We start from the raw sequence: 14,078 nt of genomic DNA, 5'->3' as shown, positions 1-14,078 counted from the left end.
AACCGTGATAGTTCTTGGCTTGTTTTCTGCTGTCTTCTCCATCTGAACTCCAGGGACTTCTTGATGATCTCAAAGGATGCTCCCTTGACAGAGGGTGGGGTCTATGAGTGTCTTTAATCTCTTCAGCATTTGGGAGGCCCAGAGGAGGAAGAGAGGAAAATCTTCAGCTTCATGAGGGTTGAAAGCTTGTCTAGAATCAGGTGCCTTCTCTGTGGTTTTTTGGGGAAGCATATATATAACTGAGACTGGAATTGGGAAAAGAATTACACCAACACAGACAAGCATGCACCAACAATGACGATTTTAGCATTTAGGGGCTGGATAACAAAAATGAGGTTTATGTTACATTAAAAGAAATGTTGGCCGGGCGTGGTGACTAATGCCTGTAATCCCACCACTTTGGAAGGCCAAGGTGGGCGGATCACTTGAGATCAGGAGTTCGTGACCAGCCTGGCCAACATGGTGAAACCCCATCTCTACTAAAAATACAAAAATTAGCCGGGTGTGGTGGCACAAGCCTGTAATCCCAGCTACTCAGGAGGCTAAGGCGGGAGAATCGCTTGAACCCAGGAGGCAGAGGTTGCAGTGAGCTAAGATTGTGCCCCTGCACTCCAGCCTGGGCGACAAAGCAAGACCTTGTCTCAAAAAAAAAAAATAAGGAAAAGAAATGTTTTTACTATCCTGTTATTTCTGTCTATCTTTTGCCTCTTCATACCTATCCTTTCACTCAAATAAGGTTTCACTAAAAAATGAGGGAAATGGAGTAACTGTTGGGTAATCTCATATTTCAATGTCTTTTTACATGATTGCCAGCCTCCAGAATAATTGATGCAGACAGAAGTATCCGAACTAAGGGAAATCATTATTCCATCAGCTGGAAATTGAGAGATGAAACTTTTTTTAACCTGTCATAAACTAATTACTGAAAACCGTGAATACGATAAATATATACAGAAAAAGAAGAGAATAATTTCTTCAGGATTCCCCTCCTCTCCTTCTGGGAATTCTCTTGCACTCACTCCTTCCTCTTGCCCTATATCTCTTCTTTTCTCTTTTTCCCATTTCTGTTTCCCTGTAATTTGTTTCTTTATAGCAGGCAACTGAGATTAAAATATATATTAATTTCTAAATACCCCACATTAATGGAAAGAAACCACAATCCAGATAATTGTAATGTTTTAAATTTTTTCTTTGCTGATAAGAAGAATAAAAGGAGAAATTTTGGACAGATTGTATCAGATGTTGGAAGAATCTGTTACAGTGTTAGTTTATCTTTAGGTGAACCCACAACTATGGGAAGAAATAACCTAACAAGACCCTCTGAATTCATCCTCCTTGGACTCTCCTCTCGACCTGAGGATCAGAAGCCGCTCTTTGCTGTGTTCCTCCCCATCTACCTTATCACAGTGATAGGAAACCTGCTCATCATCCTGGCCATCCGCTCAGACACTCGTCTCCAGACGCCCATGTACTTCTTTCTAAGCATCCTGTCTTTTGTTGACATTTGTTATGTGACAGTCATTATCCCTAAGATGCTGGTGAACTTCTTATCAGAGACAAAGACCATCTCTTACGGTGAGTGTCTGACCCAGATGTACTTTTTCTTAGCCTTTGGAAACACAGACAGTTACCTGCTAGCAGCCATGGCCATTGACCGCTATGTGGCCATATGTAATCCCTTCCACTACATCACCATTATGAGTCACAGATGCTGTGTCCTGCTTCTGGTTCTCTCCTTCTGCATTCCACATTTTCACTCCCTCCTGCACATTCTTCTGACTAATCAGCTCATCTTCTGTGCCTCCAATGTCATCCATCACTTTTTCTGTGATGATCAACCAGTGCTAAAATTGTCCTGTTCCTGCCATTTTGTCAAAGAAATCACAGTAATGACCGAAGGCTTGGCTGTCATAATGACCCCGTTTTCATGCATCATCATCTCTTATTTAAGAATCCTCATCACTGTTCTGAAGATTCCTTCAGCTGCTGGAAAGCGTAAAGCATTTTCTACCTGTGGCTCTCATCTCACAGTGGTGACCCTGTTTTATGGAAGCATTAGCTATGTCTATTTTCAGCCCCTGTCCAACTATACTGTCAAGGATCAAATAGCAACAATTATCTACACCGTACTGACTCCTATGCTAAATCCACTTATCTATAGTCTGAGGAACAAAGACATGAAGCAGGGTTTGGCAAAGTTGATGCACAGGATGAAATGTCAGTAAAAGACCTAAGGTCTTAAGAGAATACCACAGATCTCTTGCCCTGGACTATAGGTTATTAATGGGTATGTGATTCTGAAATGATTATTAGATTCTGAAAGGATAGTACCTTCAATGATGGTGTTTCATTCCTTACAGAAGAATGTTTATTGCATGTATTGAAGCTACTCCTGAATATAATGCCTACAAACTAAGTTGGATCACTGTAATCTCCTGAGTATCCCTATTCATGCAGCTGGGTTTTCTTGTATAGTAATGTAAAGCTGCTTGAATGTCTTTGAGCTACTCTGTGTGTGTGTGTGTGTGCGTGTGTGCATGTGTGCATGTGTGTGTGTGTGTGTGTGTGTGTGTGTGTGTGTCGCTTCATCATATTAGCCCAGGGGCTCCTCAATAACGAGGTCTCTCTCTTTCTCCCATTATAAATGTCAGAACTGTGACTCCATCCTCTGCATTTCCTCAAAGATTAAAGCCTGGCTTCTATAGTTGTCATAGTCTCAACAAATAAAACCATCCCACTAGATAACTCTTAGTGAATCAGTGCCAGGTCAGGTTCCTAAGAGTATGGCTTCTCAGTATTCTCCCTGCTTCCCACCTGGCAAAGCTGACAGTACCTTAAATCTCTCATTAATTTCATTTGACCCAAACTCAACTGCACCGTTTTCCCAGGAGGTATGTGTTAGGTCCCAGTAACCTTAGTAGCAGATGCCTCCAACTGCTGGGGCAGTTCTCTTCCTAAACAGACTTTGAAGACAGTCTTCTAACCAGAAAAACCAATTGGGTAGGAAAGAAACACTTTTGCTCATTTGTGAGTTCTGAGAAATATTAGTCACTGCTAGTCCATCAATTATCTTGCAACTCAGAGATTTGTGAATTCATTTGCTCTTTCGACAAATTTCTACTTCTGATACACCATGCACCAGCCTACTGGACTTAAAAACAAAGATAATGTGCTACATGATTTAAGTCAACAATCTGAAGGCCAAAGATCAGCAGGGTCTAAGGAAACAAAATAACACAGGCAATACAAGTATTTGAAGGGCAATTTCCTGTTAATTGGATTGTTTTAGGTTTGCAAGGTACAGAGAAACACACATACTTTTAAGTAACAGATGTCAAATAAAAATCCAATCTGGTCTTAGGTAAGGAGAGATATTACTGCAAAAGTGGGGAAATGGTCTATAGCAATAATGCAAGGGAGACTATTACACTAGGGAGAATGTCTCAATTGTGAGACCAACAAAAGTGTCAAATGTCAGACAGAAAAGGAATTTTCTTTCATAAAGAGAAGTGAACATGAATGAGGCTAGAAAGAAACAGATATGCAGAAGTGGGATGAGCTAGTAACAGTAGCAGGACTGAAGAGTTGATCAAAGAATGTATTTTATCAGTTGACGCTCCAGAGGGGTCATTAAGGAGGGGTTATGTGTTAACTCAGATTGAGGGTGGGACAAAGTTCATTCTTTTCCAGAACACAAAAGAGTGGAGGGATTTCTTTAACTGTCACTGTTTTCCAGGAGCACAGGGCTCAGGTAAAATTCAACATTGGCTGTAAGAATTCATGAGGTAAAAAGAAGACATAAATCTCAGCTGCGCAGCCAGATCTCACAGAGGAATAAGAACCAAAGCATAGTTGGGCCCCACAGAGTTGGAAGGTAATTCAGGCTCTGGAAGGCTACTCAGGGGAAAATGCAAGATTCATGAACATGTCATTTTGATGCCCTTCCACATTAAGTTCAAACAAGAAGGCCATGGTCATGAGAATCACACAAAAGATAAGAAGCTTCTCTCCAATACCCTCTCCAAATGGGAGAGAAGAGTCAGCTAGAGTGAATTGGAGATTACATGGTGATAAAGTAAACATGGAAACTTCCCAGAGACATGTTTGTCAGAGGATATTTACAATAGTTACAAATGTGCCCTTCATGCAAGTATAAACTCCCCCCAAAATAAACAGTCAAACATACTCCAAACATCCTTAGTAAACCATACACCACACAGGGACTGCCTTACGTAAGTAACTGGAGAAGGACTCAGTTGCACATCTGGGTCAATATGAAGAATAACAGAAGCAAAAGCTTGCAGGCATTGATCATAAAAGATTACAAGCCTCTGGGATTTGCAGAAACATTGGCAAAGAACTTAAACTTCCACCAACCAGGCAATTGATAGGTTCCTGAATTCAATCTTACTTGAACATTCAGCAGAGGGATGCTACTGATCTTTACACTATGTAATAACAGCCACCAAGCATTGAGCTGTAAAAGGCACTCCAATGCAGCACTTTACATACATTATCATACTAACTTTCTACTAACCTTTTGATGAAAGTACAAATTTGTTATGTCCATATAACAGATGTGATCAATGAGAATCAGAAAGTACAAATAACTTGTTGAATATCAAACTACTCTTAACATCAGATCTGAGAACTTAAACTTGTTCTGAAATTGTATTTTTGGCTCTTAACCCCTATCCTACCTCCCTAAAGGTAACTATGTGTCCATAAAGACAAATTTCTTCAACTTACTATTTTCTTTAAAAAAAAAAAAACAAGTCTAGGTCAGTGAGGTGGAACTTTATTTTCATTCTTAAAAGCAGAAACCCAGAGGCACAGATGACCACAAGGACATAAACTTCCTAAAACTATGCAAAATTCTCCATAATAAGTTGAACTTCTGCATGTTGTGAAATGGGAACATTGAGTCACATTTACTTAGACCTCAAGGGGCAGAAAATCCCTCAATGATAGCTATATCTGTTGAGAGTTTTTATTGTGCCAGAATTAAAACATGTTTTAATTATCAGAATAATACTATGATATAATATTATAATCTCATAGTAACACTATAATCATGGCCACTTTACAGATGAGGTAGCCAAGTTTCAGAGGGTTTAAAAGACTTTCCCAGCTATGACATAATCAATATGGCAGAATAGGAGATACCAGCCTTTATCTCCCAACCCCACCACCCAAAAAACAAATATAGACAGCAATACACAAACCAAAATAACCCAGAGAGTGCTCAAGGGCTCATTTAAGAATCTGCAGCAACACAGTGGTGCAAGAAGAAGAATAAAAAGAAGAAGAGGAATGTACGCACATAAAGGACGACTTGTGAGATCAGTGTCCCTGAAATACCTAGAGATGGCTAGGTACAAAGAGAAAAGCCAAGGTCACTGGTATCAGGCACATTGAGGGAGACACCACAGTCCCTAGTGACCTGCTCTGCAGAAAACTTTGGCATTTTTGTCACTAAGGTAACCAAAAGCCATTCCTGCCAGGGAACCCCAGAGAAGAAGACTTGGCTTCACACATACACACCCTCAAGAAGTAGCCAGCGTTGTGCCACTCCAGAACCAGAGCCACCACTCCTCTCAACTTGACATATGTTCCTGACCACTAAACTGCAGCTTCTCCATGACTGCCTGCATTCCAGACCTTGGCTCTGTGGCTGTGCTACATCTACCCATGCCTCAGATATCAGAGCCAACACCATGGCAAGTTAGTTTACACTCTGCACCCCAGAATTAAGGTCTGTCTGCATGGATTCACACACCAGATATCAGCCCTGCCACCATAGAGAGCTAGCGCATGACCTGGAGCCTGGAGCTGCTATAGCTCTGCACAAGTCCATGACTCCCTGCCTGCTTCATAAACATCCATGTCTTGTACATCATTACCGACACAACAGCAGGGGTACCTGCACCCTGGGCACCAGTGCGTTTGCTGCCCTGGACCTCAGAGCCACGGTCTTTCCACACATGCCTGTGCTCTCAGCCTTGGCTCACTGGCTACTCCACAGGTACTGTTCATCAGACACCAGTATTGCTGCCAGTGTGAGCAGGCCTATGAGTCAAACCCAGTGGCAAGAGACATCCCTTTGGTCATGGTTTCCCAAGTGGAAGAAAAAGATCTCAGGAGAACTTTTAGCAGCCATAAACACCAAACACATCAAAAGCCCTCACTGCTGCTGCAGGCACTCACATAATTGATCACTGCCCTGTAAACTTTACCAACGCTTACTGCAGATGACATAACTGTACAGAGACTATGCTGCTGCACCCTCACCAGAGTCAGAATTGCTGCACCCTACATAGCCAGCACCCTTGCATGTTCCCATAAAAGAAGATCCTTCCCCACCAAAACCATCCCAGAAATCAGACAGACAGAGGGGATTATTTCACTGCCTTGAAAACTTTGAGTGTATAGTCTTGGTTGCAAGCAAATTCAAGCATTAACAGAAGGCCACAAGAAACATGAAAAGCAAGGGAAACATATCATCACAAAAAGAATACAATAATTTCCCAGTAGCTGACCCCAAAGAAACAGAAATTTCTGAACTGCCAAAGAATTCAAAATAATTGTATTTAAGGAATCTCAGCAAAGTTCAAAAGAAGACAGAGAAAAAAGTTTCAACAAAATCAGGAAAACAATAAATAAAAAATGAAAAAGTTACATATTGAAATCCTAAAAAATCAATAAGATATTCTAGAACTGAAGAATACATGAATGAAATAAAAATACAATGGAGAATACAGTGAATGGAATAAAAATGAAACAGTGTCAATGGCAGAATTAATCGAACAGCATAAAACCTTGTAAAATTGAAAACAGTTTATTTGAAGATATACACTCAGAGGAGAAAAAAATGAAAAGAAATGAAGAAAGTGTATGGGATTTATAGGACAACATAATGATAGCTTTCATCTGCATTATAGAATTTAAATAATGTGGAGAGAAAGAGAAAGGGATAGAAAGGTTATATAAAGAATAATAGCTTAAAACTTCCAAATCTGGGAAAAGATATAAATATGCAAGTACATGGAAATCCAAGGTCTTTAATCAGATTCAATCCAAATAAGACTACCACAAGACATGAAATCAAATTATAAAACAAAACAACAAAGAGAGGTTCCTAAAAGCAGAAAGGAAAAAGAAGCATATCACATTTAACTGATTTCCCACAAGGTTAGCAGCACACTTCTCAGCAGAAAATTTGCAGGCCAAGAGAGAGTGGGATGACATACTCAAAGTGATGAAAAAAAACTGTCAACTAAGAATATGTGACCAGCACAGCTATATTTTAGAATGAAGAAGATATAAATACTTTCCCAGAAAGGTAAAAGCTGATGGAGTTAATCATCCCCAGAGCTGACTACAAGAAATGCTAAGAAGAGCTCTTCAAGCTGGAAAAAAATGATACTAAATAGTAACATAAAAACATGAAAATATAAAACTCACAGGTAAAAGTAAGTACATTGTCAAATTCAAAATAGTCTAATTCTGTAATGTTTGCATAAACCAGTCATAACTTTAGTATGAATGTTTAAAGACAAAACTATTAAAAATAGTAACAGTTACAATAATTTGTTAAAGGATACACAATAAAAAATAAAAGATGTAAATTGTGACATCCAAAACATAAAATGGAAGGGGCAGGAGCTTGAAAGTGTAGTTTTTTTATGTAACTAAACTTAAGTTGTTATCAGCTAAAAATAGCTTGTTATAACTACAGAATGTTTTAAGTAAGCTTCATGGTAACTGCAAAACAGAAACCTATAGTAAATGCAAAAATGAAAAAAGTAAGGAATCAAAAGATACTACAACAACAAGAAATTACCAATTGAAGACACAGAAGAATGAAACTAGACTCCTATTTCTCACCATATACAAACATCAAATCTAAATGGATTAAAGACTTAAATCTAAGACCTCAAGAAAATATTGGGGAAAATGTTCAGGACATTGGTCTGAGCAAAAATTTCTTGAGCAATATCCCACAAGCACAGGCAACCAAAGAAAATGTGGACAAATGGGATCACATCAAGTTAAAAAGCTTCCACACAGGAAAGGATACAATCAGCAAAGTGAAGAGACAACCCACAGAATGAGAGAAAATGTTTGCAAATGCTATATCTGATAAGCAGTTAATATTAATATTCAAAATATATAAGGAACTCAAACATTCAATAGTATGAAGGCAAATAATTTGGTTTTAAGGTAAGCAAAGGACCTGAATAGACATTTCTCAAAAGAAGATATACAAATGGCCAACAGGTATATTTTAAAATGCCCAACATTACTAATCATCAGAGAAATGTAAATTAAAACCACAATGAGATATTACTTCACACCTGTTAGAATGGCTGTTAGCAAAAAGTATAAAGATAACGATTGCAAAGATGTAAAGAAAAGGGAACAGTTACACACTGTAAGAATGTAGATTAACACAGCCGTTATGGACAACAGTATGGGGGCTCCTCAAAAAACTGAAATTATTATTACTATTATTATTTTTTACGACAGAGTCTCACTCTGTCGCCCAGGCTGGAGTGCAGTGGTGCTATCTCGGCGGCTCACTGCAAACTCTGCCTCCCTGGTTGAAGCAATTCTTCTGCCTCAGCCTGCCAAGTAGCTGGGACTACAGGTGTGCACCATCACACTCGGCTGATTTTTGTACTTTTAGTAGAGGCGGGGTTTCACCATATTGGCCGGGCTGGTCTCTAACTCCTGACCTCATGATCTGCCTGCCTTGGCCCCCCAAGAGTGCTGGGATTACAGGTGTGAGCCACTGCACCCAGCCAAAAAACTGAAATTATTGTGTTGGATATAAAAATGCTCTAGGAAAAAATGCTTGGTGCCACAAAGTGAAACCAGCACTCAGGCAAAAGTTGTCTCAGCAAGGCAATTCACTTCTGCAGAAGAGTGCCACTTGTGTCAATCAAGATCGCAAGAGCACAGGGAACAAAGGAGAGCAGTGAGTTTTTATCTCTGATGGTCGTTCTTACCTCTGTGTCACTCCGCCATGGGCTGGGGTCAGGCCGCACAATCTGAGCTGACCCAATTGGCTACTTGCAAATATTTTTCTAAATATGGAAGGGAAGGGGGACATGAGGTACAGTGGTAAAGCATGTGAGACGTCCAGTTTCAGGGGAACAATGGGTGCAGGTAACCAAGGGAATAGATGTGCATTATTGATTAGAGCTGACAGGAAGTGGATAGGCTATTTACAGTAACTAGGGGCAAGAAGGAACAAGAAAGTTGAGTTTGAAAACAAAGGACAAGGAAGTTGGCAGGCTAAATCTTTGAAGAGAAACTCAGAGAAATTCATTGTATCTTACAATTGATACAGGGGTTAAAAAGAAATTATTTAGGCAGTGAGTGAGGGTGAAAAAATACTCAGTGGGAATTTTCCTTTAATAAAAAGCAGCTCCCAAATCATTTCTTTTCTAATAAAAAGCAGCATGAAAAATCAAGTTGCAAGCATAGATAAGCAAGCTGGAAACTTGCATAGGTAAATGCCAGCAGCTATGCCAGACACCACGTATATCCAACATGGAAATTCCCTCTTCCCTTTTCCTTGTTGCCATATGTGTGGGTGTCATGGCGCCAGCCAGGTGAAGGCTCCATTTACATAATACAAGATAAAGTGGGACGGTCCGTTTCTTCACAGGCTATGTAAATGGCACACCTGGTCAAATCAATCCCCTGAGTCCTATGTAAATCAAACACTGACTCCTCAAGCCCCTCTATAAAATCGACCACATCTTACCCCAAACCTGGAAATCCACTTGGACATCCCCTTCCTCTGCATGAAGAAGCTCTCTTTCTCTCTCTTCCTCTCTCTTCTTTCTTATGCCTATTAAACTTTCCACTCTTAAACTCACTCCATGTGGATGTGTGTCTGTGTCTTTGTTCTCCTTAGTGTGAGACAACAAACGTCTGGTATTTCCCCAGACAATGAAACTCCTTCAATCTAACTACCATAGAATTCAGCAATCTCATTTCTGGGTATATATCCAAATGAATTTAAATCAGTCTTTCAAAGAGATATCTGCACCTCATGTTCATTGCAATATTATTCACAGTAGCCAAGATATAGAATCAACCTAAGTATCTAACAACAGATGAAGGGATAAAGAAAACGAGGTGGCTAGGCACATTGACTCACATCTGTAATCTCCCCACTTTAGGAAGCCAAGGCCAGAGGATTGCTTGAGGCCAGGAGTTTGTGACTAGCCTGGGCCACATAGCAAGACACCATCTCTGCAAAAAAAATTTCTGTAATTAGCTAGATGTGGTGGCACATGCCTGTAGGTCTAGCTACTTGACAGGTTGAGGTGGGAAGATTGCTTGAGCCCAGGAGTTGAAGGCAGCAGTGAGTTATGACTGCAGCACTGCACTCCAGCATGGGCAACAGGATGAGGAAACAAAGAAAGAAAAGAAAAGAAAGAGAAAGAGAGAGAGAGAGGAAGGAAGGAAGGAAGGAAGGAAAGGGAGAGAGAGAAAGAGAGAGAAAGAGAGGAGGAAAGGAGGAAGGGAGAAAGAGAAAGAGAGAGAGAGAAGGAAATTTTGCATATTCCGTGTGTGTGTGTGTGTGTGTGTGTGTGTAATATTATTCAACCATAAAAAGAAGGAAATCCTGACATTTGCAACAACATGGATGAACTTGTAAGACATTATGCTAAGTGCAATAAACCAGATACAGAAGACAAATATCTTATAATCTCACTTATCTGTAAAATCTTAAAAAGTTGAACTTATAAAAGCAGAGAGCACAGTGGTGGTTGCCAGGGACTGGGGGTGGAGGAAACGGGGAGATGTTGGTCAAAGGTTACCCACTTTCAGTTATAAAATGAACAAGTTCTGGGGATCTGAAGTAAAGCATGGCGAATATAGTTAATAATATCATATTGTTTACTTGAAATTTACTAAGACAGTAGATCACAAGTGTCCTCACCAAACACACACACACTATGTGTGGTGATGGATGTGTTAATTAATTTCATTGTGGCAATCATTTCACAATGCATGCATATATCAAATCATCAATTGTATACCTTGAGTGTATACCGTTTTTATTTGCCAATTATAATATAAACTTAAAATAAAATCCTAACCACCCCCTATCCCACCAACTAAATGAATGCCCAGGTAGCCAACGGGACTCCAGAAAAACCTTAAAACCAAGTTCCTGGCCATGTCAGGATGGTAGGTTAGACAGGCTTCACTATATACCCTCTCTTTTATGATGTAGACACAACAACTGATCAGCATTATTGTTAAAATAGACATCATAAGATGAACAGAACAGACTCTTAGTGGCAATAAGATACCAAATTATAAATGGGACCTATGGCCATGCCAGGCAAGGGTTAAGTCACACATCCCTTCACTTAAAGAATAAACTGTGTTCTAACTGCCACAAGGCTTTTCTCTTTCTCTAGCAGCTAACCCAACCTTGGCCTCAAGATAAGCAATATTACAACAACTTTCAGCTCCACAGATGCCGACTAACTGAACCCCAGCCCTTGTTCCACCCGCCATAACTACAGCTTTGATTGGACAAGAGACTGATTTTAGTAAATTTCTCCTGATAAAAAGATCACTGACCATGAACTGGTTCTGTCCAGTTTACAGACTGTGCATTTACGTGCTTTCTTTTCCTGAAAAGATCTTTTGATGTATAGGCCCTAATTGTAATACATTTAAATGTTAAGTCTCCATCCCAAAGTGAACGTGAGTCATATGTTACATGCATGTTGGTTCAATACACATGTGTCAGGACTGTCTTCTTGAATATTCATAGCTTTTTCTGTAACCTGTTGAATATGTGTTTAGCCAACCTGTTCAGCATAAAAGCTCCTATCTCAACTCCTCCTCCTTCAAAGTGCCTATCTCTGGTTTTGGCTGAAGGCATGCTTCCCAGCCTCTGGATGGCCACCTTGTAAGCTGTAACCTCATAAAAATTAAAGTCTCCCCTCCTCTTCCAAAGGTATAATCTTTTAAGTTAACAATAACTTAATGCAGTTAGGAGAGGGAAAAAAAGAAAAAGAAATAAAGACAGTGAGGTTCTTGAAATATAAGATGTAATCAGAAATCAATAAGTGACAGGAATGGACAATATATAAAAGGCAGGGCATTTGGGGACTCTGATATATGGATTCTGTGTGCTTACATGAATCAAGAAGAGTAAGATATTTGAAGCTGGTGGCTTTCCCTAGCAGTGATAACAAGGAAAAGGAATCAGATATATGAGCAGCAGACTTGGAGATTGCCTAATATAAGAAGGGTGACCTATGTTTGGGTTCAAAGGTTTTAACACTACATTTTGTTAGAAAATAGAACCATAAAATCACCACTACTAAACTAGTAGCTGCATCTAATCCTGGAAGGGTTTGGAAAGAAGGCACCAATGATGCTGGGGTACACTTGGGGTAGTTGTCCTTTGAAAAAATGGAGGCAGTAAGGAGGAGGCCAAATTGATATTTTATAGGTTCAAGGGGGGAATTGGACCCAGGTGTAAATGCCAGGTACTCTGTTCTCAGTGCTACTTGGGACATCTTCCAGGCAAGCCCTCAGCTTGGAAGAGCTGGGAAAAGAAAATTATCGTCCATCTGAGATACCTACATCAAGCTAAGCAGATCTTGCACTACCTCCGAAGGTTCCAAGAGGAGAATGTGGGGCCACTTGCTGGGGGGAGCAGAGAAAACGTGCAGTTCCTCTGGATCCCTGGAGACAATTCTGCACAAAGTTAATGAATGGTTTTTTTCTTACTGTCTCCCCTAGGAAACACCAGAGACCTAGTGGCACAGTCTCAGAAGATACTCCCATGAGGAAAACAAGGGCTATAAGTATCTACAACTTGTGAATGACAGTAAGAATCCAGGGAAGGGAGCATTCAGAATCAAGAAGCACTGGGAGATTTTCGACAATTAGATACCTTTTTGTATGCAGTTTCTTGGCACAGATTTATCTTCTTTCTGACTAGTTATTTCATGGAGCATAAATGAGAGGAATGAATACATAAGGCCAGACATTAATGTCCTTTCCAGGTAAGAAATCAACCTAGCGAGTGCCTGATGAGAAAGTGGAAATACCTGATCTCTGGGAAATAATTAGTCCTTACTGGACATTAAATAAGAGAGCGAATTTATGTTCACCCTAAGTGTAGATTATCTGTATTTATACTCTAAAGTCTGATCTTCCTTTACCCTAGCCAACTCCAGAATTACATTCCCCTGACCTCAGAATATGGATTATCAGCCAGAGAGTAGGAAAGCTTGGGAGAGAATTTTCTCACAAAAGTACTCTGTCCCCCTCACTCTCTCATTCCCCGTGTTTCTTTTCCCTATAACTGTTTACATTCAACTCAGTGTTCTCTAAGTGAGTTTCTTGCTTCCATTGTAAATGATGTGGAAAGAAACATCTTGACTTAAAAGAAAAGGTATTCATCAATTACAAGCTAGGTGAGATAACTATCTCGTTACCTAGATGTGGTTTAGCCACTCAGAATCCTTAATCAGAAGATGGCCTGAACTTGATTCAAAGTCTTTATCTGTGGTTCCTGTAATTACCAGCCACAGAGTAAGTAGGAGGAGAAAGGTATCAGCCATTCGCTCCCAATCTCTTTCTCTCTTTCTCTGTCTGTCTGTCTGTCTCTCTCCTTGTATCTGTTCTCTATAGATCTTTTTTTCCCTTTTATTTTTTTATTTTTATTTTTTATTATACTTTAAGTTTTAGGGTACATGTGCACATTGTGCAGGTTAGTTACATATGTATACATGTGCCATGCTGGTGCGCTGCACCCACTAACTCGTCATCTAGCATTAGGTATATCTCCCAATGCTATCCCTCCCCCCTCCCCCCACCCCACCACAGTCCCCAGAGTGTGATATTCCCCTTCCTGTGTCCATGTGATCTCATTGTTCAATTCCCACCTATGAGTGAGAATATGCGGTGTTTGGTTTTTTGTTCTTGCGATAGTTTACTGAGAATGATGGTTTCCAATTTCATCCATGTCCCTACAAAGGACATGAACTCATCATTTTTTATGGCTGTATAGTATTCCATGA

The 14,078-nt window shown here is 39.9% G+C and overlaps 2 protein-coding genes across 2 annotated transcripts in view; one reads left to right on the top strand and one right to left on the bottom strand.

Moving 5' to 3' along the window:
- The window catches only part of OR1L8 (olfactory receptor family 1 subfamily L member 8), a 265,279-nt gene that overhangs the window by 115,047 nt on the left and 136,154 nt on the right, over positions 1-14,078 (bottom strand). The gene's annotated exons all lie outside the window — the stretch shown is intronic.
- On the top strand, positions 1,222-2,225 carry OR1L1 (olfactory receptor family 1 subfamily L member 1). The gene has a single exon (XM_528416.7). The coding sequence runs from the start codon at positions 1,293-1,295 to the stop codon at positions 2,223-2,225; it is 933 nt and encodes a 310-aa protein (XP_528416.5). The 5' UTR covers positions 1,222-1,292.

This window comes from Pan troglodytes, chromosome 11 (genome assembly GCF_028858775.2).
Source record: "Pan troglodytes isolate AG18354 chromosome 11, NHGRI_mPanTro3-v2.0_pri, whole genome shotgun sequence".
In the NCBI taxonomy this organism is placed as follows: domain Eukaryota; kingdom Metazoa; phylum Chordata; class Mammalia; order Primates; family Hominidae; genus Pan; species Pan troglodytes.
This window is presented reverse-complemented; position numbering and strand designations above follow the sequence as displayed.